The sequence below is a fragment of the Pristiophorus japonicus genome, chromosome 2 (genome assembly GCF_044704955.1).
Source record: "Pristiophorus japonicus isolate sPriJap1 chromosome 2, sPriJap1.hap1, whole genome shotgun sequence".
NCBI classification, from domain to species: domain Eukaryota; kingdom Metazoa; phylum Chordata; class Chondrichthyes; family Pristiophoridae; genus Pristiophorus; species Pristiophorus japonicus.
The window spans coordinates 353,422,243-353,434,856 of NC_091978.1; the positions used below are offsets into that span (position 1 = coordinate 353,422,243).

The 12,614-nt window shown below is 45.8% G+C and overlaps 1 protein-coding gene across 1 annotated transcript in view; it reads left to right on the top strand.

Annotated features, from left to right (window-relative positions):
* Nucleotides 1-12,614, top strand: part of hpse (heparanase) — a 39,426-nt gene that overhangs the window by 5,818 nt on the left and 20,994 nt on the right. Inside the window, exons 2-6 of the mRNA XM_070872400.1 lie at nt 1,462-1,607; nt 7,944-8,066; nt 8,339-8,509; nt 9,247-9,421; nt 12,369-12,416. Of these exons, the coding sequence (XP_070728501.1) occupies nt 1,462-1,607; nt 7,944-8,066; nt 8,339-8,509; nt 9,247-9,421; nt 12,369-12,416 (663 nt within the window). The remainder of the gene's footprint in view (nt 1-1,461; nt 1,608-7,943; nt 8,067-8,338; nt 8,510-9,246; nt 9,422-12,368; nt 12,417-12,614) is intronic.

The window sequence follows — 12,614 nt, forward strand, 5'->3', positions numbered from 1 at the left end:
GTGTTTCAAATATAGTTGGCACTAGGCTAGAAAATCAATCGCAAGTTTAGCTTGGATTACTTTTGAACTATATTCCCCTCTTAGTTAGAACTTTGGGACTCAGACCAGTTTGGATATACTATCACTCTGGATATGCAAACAGGAATATCTGATTTCTCTCTCAGGTGCTCAGTTACATGCTCCAACTCAACTCCTGTCAGGAAGAAAAATGAGAAAACAACTGGAAAATTGGGATTAAACTTAAATGCTGTTGCTTCATAGTGACTGTACAGGACTGAAAAGTCTAAAACTAATTAAATACATTTTATGCTCAAGGGAATACAAGCCTGGTCTATGCATGGATAGTGATCTGTGGAACTGTAGCCCCGCAAGGCGTTCTTTCAGCTAACCAGCGAGCATGTGAGCATGGCAGCCCCGACCTGTGAGAAACAGCAGCCTCAGGGTCGGGGCCATAAAAGGCGAGTGGTCCTGGAACCAGCGTGGTGGCGTACCACTCCAGGGAGCAACGTGAGCTGGTGCAAGAGGGCGACGGCAGTGAAGAGGGCGACTGGATTGGACATTACCATAGTCTAGGTCGGTGAATTGGAGCATGGGAAGGTACAGCAGGAGCGACGTGATCGGGTGCCAGGAGATGCGTGAGTTCGGGGCCCAGCAGAGGCGAGGGCCCAGGGGCAGCACGGGCCAGCTCACACTGCGATATATGTGCACACTAGGTCAGTGCAGCAGAGCTGGTCTCCAGTCGTCTTGGTTAATCCTTGCCACTGAACCAAGACCTAGCTCTGTCAAGTCCGTGTGGTGGCTGGGGTGCAACGGCCACCACACGTTAAAAAAATCCACACACAGGCATCTTCCACCCTTCAACATGTAGTTCGGGACCTGGAATGTTAGGTCCTTCATTGAAACACCTGTGAACTCTTCCCTTTTTGGTGTGGAAGTGGGTCATCCTTGATACGAGGGACTGCCTAAGAAGAAGAAGAAGAAGAAGAAGAAGAGAGAAGACAGAACTGAGGGAGATAGGAGCTGTGGAAATGATCCGGCAAGATTATCCCTTTCTGCTTATCTGGTTATCATTTAATTAATCCTCATAACCTTGATAAATAATGATATTTTACCAACAATTGATATGATTGGTGAGCCAGATTAGATTGCACCCCTCATTTGAATGAGGACACCATCTCCGTACTCTGTTTCCATTCTTAAGCAAATAACAAATGTTGCTCCAGTTACATATTTGATCATTGTTTGGACCACTTCTTTTGAAGAGTTCATTGGAAAAGAAATGTGTCCCGCCCCCCCGTTGGATAACTTGATTTCACGGAATGGTGTGATGGCTTAGGGATGTTTGACAATATTGCTACTTGTCTGTATTTGGTGCTGTGTCGGGATGGCCCTGTGTGTCATTTTGGAAAGAGAACGTCACTGTGTGTGATACTTTATAATGCAGACCGTTTCTATACCTAGATCTCAGAAACTTAGCACTTTAGCAAGAGGTCTGTCGCCTGGATACCTGAGGTTTGGTGGAACTGGAGCTGACTTTATTCTATTTGAACCAAATAATCGTTCGTCTTCACCACATAAATATGGCTGGAAATCTCCGAACACTCAAGGTAAACTCTGGCTTGGTTATAAACAAAACTAGATCGTTTATACCGTAGCATTCTCTTAAGAATGGAAAGCATCTTTCAATTATTAAGTAAGGCCAGCCTTGAAAGAACTTGATTGTGGCCGAACAAAAATGTTTTATTTTGAAGGAAAGGATTGTTCGACGTAATTTTAATTGAAGAAAATAAGTAAATTAATGTAAAGTAACTGAGTAACAATACTGAAATTTTCTGGTGATGCCACATTACAGGACTGCAGAAATTCACCAAGGCTTCTTCGACAGCACCTCCTAAACCCACGACCTCTGCCATCTAGAAGGACAAGGGCAGCAGGTGCATGGGAACACCTCCAAGTATATAGAATCATAGAATGGTTATAGCACAGAAGAAGGCCATTCGGCCTGTCGAATTCGTGCCGACTCTCAGCCAGTCCCACTCCCCTGCCCTTTCCTTGTAGCCCTGTAAATTTGTTTTTCCTTCAGATACTTGTCCTACTCCCCTGTGAAAGATAAGATTGAGTCTGCCTCCACCAGCTTTTCAGAAAGTGCATTCCAGATCCCAACCACTCGCTGCGTGAAAAAGCTTTTTCTTACATCGCCTTTGGTACCCCTCCAAGTCGCGCACCATCCTCACTTGAAAATATATCGCCGTTCTTTCATCGTTGCTGTGTCATAATCCTGGAACTCCCCCCCCCCCCCCCAACCCCACCCTTCAACAGCAATGTTCCCACTAAGCTGCGCGGCCACGCAGTCATTTGCCAGGTCTGGCACAGGCCGCTCACTGCCTTTTTACATTGTAGATACTGAGCATGTGCAAACATTTAAATGGGCCGCACAGTGGGGTGGCAGACCATGCAGGAAGCAGTGAGGCTTACGGGGTGGGGAGCGGGGGGGGGGGGGGGGGGAGGGCGTGTTGCCTAACAGCGCTGTGGGAGCATCTTCACCACACGGACTGCAGCGGTTCAAGAAGGCGGCTCACCGCCACCTTCTCCGGGGCAAGTAGGAATGGGCAATAAATGCTGGTCTTACCAGCAACGCCCACATCCTGTGAATGAATTTTTTTTAAAACATGGCGACTGAGGGAGGATGCAAGAGAACGTAGACCTGTTCATGCAAAAGGGAAACAGGTGTCAGCAGCAAGTCAATGCAGAGAAACGGAAAGTAGCGCATTTAGTGGGAAAGAATGCTGAAAGGATGGATACCCTAAATGGTAGGAGGCTGGTCCTGTGCTTCTCACTGCTACACTTTGCTAGTTCACGCTGAGCCATGAATATTGCAAATGGCTTAAAAACAAGTTTTAGTCTCGCTTTGATTAAAGTTTCCTTCCCTGCAAATCGTGGTTTAGAAGAACACATAACCGGTTTTTAACTGGTTTAAAATTACAGGGAGTTCAGTCACTAATCTTTTTTACGCAGCGAGTGATCGGGATCTGGAATACACTGATGGGACAACAGCTCATTTTAAACCTAGACACAAAGTTGGAATCATTGTTTGAATGTGCCGAACGTCTGCTATATTGTCTTCCTGTCTCTCGATGTGTATCGTTGTATGGTTGTTCTCCGCGCTCCCCCACCCCGCGCCCTTTGAGATACAGAGATTGTGCAGCAGTGTCATGAGCCATATCACCAAAGTAGACAAGTTGTCTTCACCCCAGAAATGTGAGGGTTACAAAATATAGGCCCGAGTACACTTACAGCAAACCATGCATCCACATGCAACAGAGGAGGTCCCTTTCTATTAATGAACACAGGTGTTTTAAGGTTGCATGACTGCAGTCATTCGTACCCTCTGTCCTGGGGGTAGTTTTTTTTTTATAAAGTCACCCTCTGCTAGTTTCTTTAAAAAAGTCACCCATGCTGGCACTGGGTTTTAATATACTCACTAGCATGTCACAACATGGCAACTGTGACTTGAACAACCAGCAGTGACTCACCCGCTGACTCATTAAAAGGACATCAATGAACCAGATGGGTTTTTGCAATAATCCAGTAATTACATGTTGATACTAGCTTTTTATTCCAGATTTCCCCAGCTGTATGGTGGTATTTGAACCCATGTCTCTAGATTACATAAGAACTAGGAGCAGGAGTAGGCCATTTGGCCCCTCGAGCCTGCTCTGCCATTCAATAAGATCATGTCTGATCTGATCATGGACTCAGCTCCACTTCCCTGCCCGCTCCTCATAACCCTTTACTCCCTTATCGCTCAAAAATCTGTCTATCTCTTAAATATATTCAATGACCCAGCTGCCACAGTTCTCTGGGGCAGAGAATTCTATAGATTTACAACCCTCAGAGAGAAGAAATTTCTCCTCATCTCAGTTTTAAATGGGTGGCCCCTTATTCTAAGACTATGTCCCCTCGTTTTAGTTTTCCCTATGAGTGGAAATATCCTCTCTGCATCCACCCTCATTATTCTATAAGTTTCACTAAGATCACCTCTCATTCTTCTGAACTCCAATATGCATAGGCCCAACCTACTCAACCTATCCTCATAAGTCAACCCCCCGGAATCAACCTAGCGAACCTTCTCTGAACAGCCTCCAATGCAAGTATATCCTTCTTTAAATACGGAAACCAAAACTGTACGCAGCAGTACTCCAGGTGTGGCAAGTTGTAGCAGGACTTCTCTGCTTTTATACTCTATCCCCCTTGCAGTAAAGGTCAACATTCCATTAGTAGTCCAGTAACCACTATGCTACCGTTGCTCCTCTGCACAAAGGAGAGAAAGGATCAGATGTTGAGTAAAGATGGGGCCCTCTGTCACATCGCCGAGTGATTCATTACAAGCATCAGCAGAGGTCACGCAGTGAGACTTCTACAGTTCCCATAGACTGGGCGTGGGGGGCGGTGTGGGGGCGGGGGAGAGAGAAATGTAAAGTAACTTGCTAGATACCCCAGCACTCTTCATCTCCAAAAAACAGCAGCTCCGGACATGTAAATAAAAGTGTTTGAGTGGAAACTCTACTCCTGAGAAATAAATTTCATAAACTGTGAGCACAGCAACTATTACTGGAAAAGTCATACAGTAAAGGACCTTTCCTTGTTTTTGTTCAGCGTGGATAATTGGAAGACAAAGTTCAATTACTTTACAAATACTTTTAAAGACGCTTTCTTTATGAAAAACAAATCTATTGCTGCTCCCCAATTTCTAAAATGAACAGTGGCTTCCCTCTGTTCCTGATTGCTGTACTGTTCAGAGTTAATGTTACTTGCATGGAATGTCTGAGCTAGCTATATTAATCTTAAAATAATCGGTTTATGTCTGAAGCAGTCTGAAATCAAATTATTTTTAACCCCAGTCATTTCTGTATAATCTCCACCCTGAAGAGCTTTAAAAATAAATCTATTTCTTAATTGTACGACTGACAGGGCGAGGGAGCAGAGCTGGCTCGGAGAGTTAGGTAGGATGACATATGATCCTAGCAAGAGGGAGACAGGGGAGAAAGCACCGAGTAAATTCTGATATAAAAACAGAAAATGCTGGAAATACCCAGCAGGTCGGGCAGCATCTGTGGAGAGAGAAACAGAGTTAACTCCTGGTTAAGCAGCGCCTCGATTTCAAAATTCTCATCCTTGTTTACTAATCCCTCCATGGCCTCGCCCCCTCCCTATCTCTCTAATCTCTTTCAGCCTCACAACACCATGAGATGTCCGCGCTCCTCAAATTCTGCCCGCTTGAGCATCCCTGATTATAATTGTTCAACCACTGGTGGCTGTGCCTTCAGCTGTTTGGGCCCTAAGCTCTGGAACTCCCTCCCTAAACCTCTCCGCCTCTCTTTGCTCCTTTAAGAAGCGCCTTAAAACCTACCTCTTTGACCAAGCTTTTGGTCGTCTGCCCTAATTTCTTCTTATGTGGCTTGGTGTCAAATTTATTTGTTTTGGCTTATAACACTGCTGTGAAGCGCCTTGGGACGTTTTACTACGTTAAAGGTGTTATATAAATAAAGGTGGTTGTTGTTGTTTCAGGTCGCTGACCCTTCCTGAAACATTAACTCTGTTTTCTGTGAACAGAATCTGCCTGACCTGCTGCGTGTTTCCAGCATTTTCTGTTTTTATTTCAGATTCCAGCATCCGCAGTATTTTGCTTTTGTGTTAGTAAGTTCTGGTCTTGGGTCAAACTCTATCAGCACTCTGTTTGTGTACTTGATGTGTTTATGTACGCAAGGGGGGAAAATATTCAGAAAATGTCATGGCCCTAATCTCAAACTGGACACATGGTCATGGCGGAGGGGACCTCGATTTCACAACTGGACTCGGGAGAACTACAAGGAAATGCTGAGGGAATGAATGAATGAAGTGCCTTGTTGATTGTGGGTTTCTAAGCATTTCCTGGTCCTCCATTAATATTTTTGGGATGGGATAGATTTGAATGTTTGACTTTTCCGGGATTCTTAGTGAAGTGCCAAATGCTGGTTATGTGGAGATCTAGCCTCTGCTTTGTTTCAGGTTGAACTTGTTTGAGACAGTGACCCTAGTGCATTCGGGCTCAATTTTCCCCAAAGCATTTTTTTGGCCTTTCATGAAGAGTTACACCTGATTTTTTGGGGCCTAAGTACGGCAAAAAATAAATTCTAAGTTTCCCCGTTGGACTTCTTCATTTTGGCCTGGCGTAACCCGACCTTTAGTTTTGGGGGTGGAGCCTTGATCTGCGTCAAAAAGATCGACTGCCATGGTAACCAGGGACACAATACGAGCTGAGGCTGCAAAGTGAAGCATACAGCCAGCTCCCAATGCATTAAAAGAATTAAAAAAACACATAGCACCAACTTACCTCCTGCCTCGTCCGAAGGGCTTGCCGGTCCGGTCTCATTCTCGGTCCCCACTGGTTCAATTCTCCAATCTCTCTCTCTCTCTATCTCTGTATCTGGCCAAAGGGCTTGTTGGTGCGTTGACCCTCCCCTAGCCCTGGCAGAGTGGTCTCCCGGTCTGCTCCCTAGCCCTGGCCCAAAGGCTTGCCGGTGCGCTCTCCCGTCCCTAGCCCTGGCCGACTGGCCTCCCGGTCTGCTCCCCCGTCCCATTCCAGGCCGAATGGTCTCTCTCCCGGTCCCAGCACCTAACTACACCCGAAAGGCTTCTCCCCCCCCCCCCCCCACCCCCCACCCCTTCTCCCTCCCCCCACCTCTCTCTCCCCCTCTCTCTTACCTTTCCTGCAGCTACTGTCCGGGCATCTGCTGCACTTACCTGCGTTGATTTCCTAACCTGCGACGATTTCTTTAACTCTCCGGAAGATTTTTCTGCAGAGGCCACATATGCTGGCCTAAGCAGAACTGAAGTAACTCTCAGCTGGCCAAACTTCCCTAAATGGTCAGAATTGGCGTAGGTGGCTGGTAACGTCCCCTTTGGCTGAAAAAAAACTGACCTAAAAAAATTGTAACTGTGTTACGCTGGTGCAAATTGATTGGGAAAACTGTGGTTTTTCAACTTAGGCCAAAAAGAGCAGCCTGCTCAAAAAAAACGGCGCAAATCACTGGGGAAAATTGAGCCCTATAGATTTTAAATCGCCTGTGTTTTGATTAAGTAATGCATTTTGACACTGGCTTTGTTCTCACTAGAACTCTGGCCGAGCATCTGTGAAAAGCAGGGTTGTGATCACGCAATGCGATATTAGTAATGAATTTGTTAACACATTTGCATGAAACTCCTGTCTGCATTAACCTGTTTGTCAATCACTATGTTTTTTCTTTGAGTGTATGAATTTGTGTCAGCCGTGGCTCAGTGAGCAGCATCTTTGGGTCAGAAGATTGTGGGTTCAAGTCCCACTCCAGATACATGAGCACATAAATCTAGGCTGACACTCCAGTGAAGTGCTGAGAGAGTGCTGCACTGTCGGAGGTGCCGTCTTTCATTGAGATGTTAAACTGAGGCCCCGTCTGCCCTCTCAGGTGGACGTTAAAGATCCCACTGCACTATTTTGAAGAAGAGCAGGGGAGTTATCCCCGGTGTCCTGGCCAATATTTATCCCTCAATCAACATAACAAAAAAAACAGATTATCTGGTCATTATCACATTGCTGTTTGTGGAAGCTTGCTTTGTGCAAATTGACTGCCGCATTTCCCACATTACAACAGTGACTACACTCCAAAAGTACGTCATTGGCTGTAAAGCGCTTTGAGACGTCCAGTGGTCGTGAAAGGCGCTATATAAATGCAAGTCTTTTTCCAGCTGCATTCCCATCTTCTGCTATCTCGGTAGAAGATGCGCAGAGATTCAGATGTTTTTGGAAATGGGGTTGTAGAACCTGGTGTTGGGAAGGCAGACTGGTGTGCATCTTTAGAGAGGAGCCTTTCAAGTGATACGAGAGCAATAGCGACTGACCATTTTTGTTGTTTATCTCCTGGCAGGTAATTGTCTAAATCCAATTCCGCTTGAAGTAGAAACGTATCTGACATATCTTTTGACCCTGCAAGCACCTGGCCTCCTGATGAAGGACCTCAAATGCGACTTAAAGAACATTACAATTTCAGGTAAGAGATGGAGTTTCCACAGTTTTTATCCAAATAGTGCCAAGTAATATGGTCACTTTCATTTTCAGATTTTCCTCACTATTTTTAAACTTTTTGAACATTTCAGCAGAGGTTGAGTAGAACCTATTAAGTCCCAGCGTGTGATTGGGACTTGCCAGTATGATTGATTGTGACACTGTACGATGCAGGATTGCACCATTAGTATGTAAGTGGAGTGTGCAGGCACACGTATCTAATGTGATCTCTAATTGACCATTTTTTTTTACTTGCAGAAAGATCCGTGGACATCTTGCATAATTTTGCAAACTGCTCTGGGCTTCATTTAATCTTTGGTCTCAATGCATTATTGAGGAAAAACCATACCTGGGACAGTTCAAACGCCCAGAAGCTCTTGCGGTACTGTGCATCAAAGCAATATAACATGTCCTGGGAACTTGGCAATGGTAGGTTAATGCTAACTTTTCTCGAGAGGGGGAGACATAGGGAATACAATCATTAAAAAGACGTTAAACAATCTCTGAAAAAACTATAAAAGTTTTTTATGAAGTTAACGCTCCAATGTATTAAAACATAACTATGTGCAGTGGTATGCCATTCGGCCCTTCGTGCCTGCTCTGCCAAAACACTGTCCTTTAACCTGTTGAACAGGTTTCAATTCAGGTGAGGTACTTAGATGAAAGTCTCCTTTCAGAAATAACTGCTAGGATTCTTGAGCTGTCATGATTTTGAACATTTTCACTTTCTGCGCAGTTTAACTCCAGATTCATGATCTGATTCAGCTCGACAATAAAGATAACAGAAGGATTGATTGCAGGGAAACGGAACCTAACACCATTGTGTGTGTGTGTGTCGGTGTGTCGGACCGCTCAACATGGAGGAGAAGCATTCGGAAAGGCGCAGAACACCTCGAGTCTCTTCGCCGGGAGCAAGCGGAAGTCGCGCACATCAACCCAAGCACCCCACCCACCCGTCCCTTCAACCACCGTCTGCCCCACCTGTGACAGAGACTGTAGATCCATTGGACTGCATTGGTCTCAGCAGTCACCTGAGAACTCACATTAGTGTGGAAACAAGTCATCCTCGACTCCGAGGAACTGCCGAAGAGAAGAGGGAGCAGGAATCGGGTAGGCAACATGTAACTTTGTCACTCTGTGATTTTTTTTCTCTCTTGTGTTCACAGAGCCCAACAGTTTTAGAAAGAAGGCTCACATAAAAATTCAAGGCACCCAGCTCGGTAAAGACTTCCAGCACTTGCACAATCTGCTGCACACATTCAAGGCCTTCGAACACACAGGGCTGTATGGACCTGATATCGGGCAGCCTAGGAAACGACCAATAATCACCCTGCTAAAAGGGTGAGTTAGCCATCAATATTCCAAATGTCTGCTCCAAGATCGAACCCATGCCCACCGGGAGCATAAATCAGGAAATCATAGGCATGCTCCCATGATTCTTTTTACCCATTAATTGCCAGAGGTGTCCCAACATGCCCTGCTGGCTGGCAAGGTTTCATGCTGGTAGTGCTCATTCATAATGCTTGCCCTGTGGTCTACTCCTCCAACGAGGCAGTGTGTATAAAAGGAACCCGTGCTTTGCAGTTCGAGATATTTGGCCAACAAGGAATTTGGAGGTAATGAAAACAAAGAATGTTCATTTAAACAACCTCTTTCACACTCTCAGGGCATCCCAATGCACTTCACGGACAATGAAATACTGCTGAAGTGTAGTCACTGTTGTAATGTAGGGAAACACAGCAGTACAGCAAGATCCCAGGAACACAGTGAGATAAATGACCAGCTACTCTGTTTTAGTGATGATGTTTGAGGGACAAATATTGGCCAGGACACCAGGGAGAACTCCCTTGTTCTTCGAATAGTGCCATGGGATCTTGCATGTCCACCTGAGGGAGCAGATGAGGCCTATCTGGAAATGTTGGTTCGGCCCACAAGTTGGGACTAGATGAAGCGGCGAACAGAATTGTTTCTTGCAATGCCACATCCATTTAAGACAACAGGGTCTGTTAATAGACTTGAGAAACATTTGCACCTGTCATGTTAGAAAGGTTTCTGCTTGTGCAACAGGAACTAGCTTGTCAGACAATGCATTGCCATGACTCTTGCACACTTTAGGGGGAGGGTGTGATGCCAGTTTAGATTGCCAGTGCGATAAGCCAATCCTCAACACAGAGCGGGAGGAGTGGGGTCACGGTTCAAAGGTCAACTTTGCGTGTCTGTCTAGCAGTTTGAAATGGTCAGCATGGCAGAGAACTCCCTCTGCATAAAGATAGTACCAGTCAGCTAAGATCAAATAAACACTAAAACCCTAAAGGAAAGAAACAGAAGCTTTCATTCCTTGTGTCCCCCCCCCCCCCCAATCAGTTTGTCTCTTATTTAGATTCACTTCCCTTGTCTGTGATTCTTTCATTACCTGTGGTTTTTTCTCATTACCTTTTGGTCATTTTGCTCTTTGCCTGTTGTTTTTTTCGGGATGTGCTGGTAAGGCCAGCATATATTGCTCATTCCTAGTTATCCTGAGAAGATGGTGGGCCACCTTCTTGAAGTCCGTGTGGTGAAGGTTCTGTAAGGTAGGGAGTTCCAGGATTGTGACCCAGCGACAATGAAAGGAACGGCAATATATGGCCAGGTCAGGATGGTGTGTGACTTGGAGGGAAACTCTTTACCCAAAGAGGGGTTAAAATGTGTAACTCGTGCTACATGGCGTAGTTGAGGCGAGAATGTTGGGTAATCTAAACATCACATCAAACCATTGATGCTGCATTATCCTCTATAATTCTCAAAATAATGACTTTATTACATCATCATCATAGGCAGTCCCTCGGAATCGAGGAAGACATCCACTCCTAAAGTGAGTTCTTTGGTGGCTGACCAGTCCAATACGAAAGCCACAGACCCTGGTACAGGTGGGACAGACATTCATCAAGGGAAGGGGTGGATGGGACTGGTTTGCCGCTGCCTGCGCCTGACCTCTTCACGCTCTTTGCATTGAGACTCGAAGAGCTCAACGCCCTCCCAGATGCACTTTCTCCACCTAGGGCAGTGTTCGGCCAGGGTCTCCCAGGTGTCAGTGGTGATGTCGCACTTTACCAGGGAGGCTTTGAGGGTGTCCTTGTAATGCTTCCGCTGCCCACTTTTGGCTCTTTTGCCATGAAGGAGCTCCGTATAGAGCATTGGCTTAGGGAGTCTCATGTCTGGCACGCGAACTATGTGGCCTGCCCAGCGAAGCTGATCGAGTGTGATTGGTGCTTCAATGCTGGGGATGTTAGCCTGGGCGAGGACACTGATGTTGGTGTGGCTGTCCTCCCAGGGGATTTGCAGGATCTTGCGGAGACATCGTTGGTGATTTATCTCCAGCAACTTGAGGTGCCTTCTATACATATCGTCCATGCCTCAGATCCATACAGGAGGGCGGGTATTACTACAGCCCTGGAGACCATGAGCTTTGTGGTAGATTTGAGGGCCTGGTCTTCAAACACTCTTTCCTCAGGCGGCCGAAGGCTGCACTGGCGCACTGGAGGCGATGTTGAATCTCCGCATCAATGTCTGCCTTTGTTGATAGGAGGCTCCCGAGATATGGAAAATGGTCCACATTGTCGAGGGCAGCGCCGTGAATCTTGATAACTGAAGGGCAGTGCTGTGCGGCGAGGACAGGCTGGTGGAGGACCTTTGTCTTACGGATGTTAAGCATAAGGCCCATGCTTTCATATGCCTAGGCGAATACATTGACTATATCCTGGAGTTCAGCCTCAGACTGTGCGCAGACGCAGGCGTCGTCCGCGTACTGCAGCTCAACGACAGAGGTTGGGGTACAGCAAGGGTACATTAGCATAATGGTTATGATTACTGGTCTAGTAATCTATAGGTCTGGACGAATTATCGGGAGACATGAGTTCAAACCTCACCACGGCAGCTGGGGAATTTAAATTCAGTTCATTAAATAAATCTGGAATTAAAAAACCAGTATCAGTAATGGTGACCATGAAACTATCGGATTGTCGTAAAAACACATCTGGTTCACTAATGTCCTTTTTAAGGAAGGAAATCTGCCGTCCTTACCTGGTCTGACTCCAGACCCACAGCTGACTCTTAACTGCTCTCTGAAATGATGGCTCACCCTCTCAAGAGCAATTAGGGATGGGCAAGAAATGCTGGCCATGCCAGTGACACCCACATCCTATGAACAAATTTAAACAAATCACAATTCTGAGTTTGATTTTTTTTTTGTTCCAAATTTATCTTTTAACTCTAATAATATTTGGTGTTTTTTTTCCTTATTTTGTCTTAGGTTTCTTGAAACTGGAGGGAACGTCCTTGATGCAGTCACCTGGCACCAGTAAGTCACCATTTTGTACACACAATGATGCATTTCAGCTTTGACTAGAAACTGTTGGTACAACATGAAGGGGCATTGAGAAAGGCAAACGGGATCTTCGGATAAGAACATAAGAACATAATATAAGAAATAGGAGCAGGAGTAGGCCATTTGGCCCCTCGAGCCTGCTCCACCATTTAATCAGATCATGACTGATCC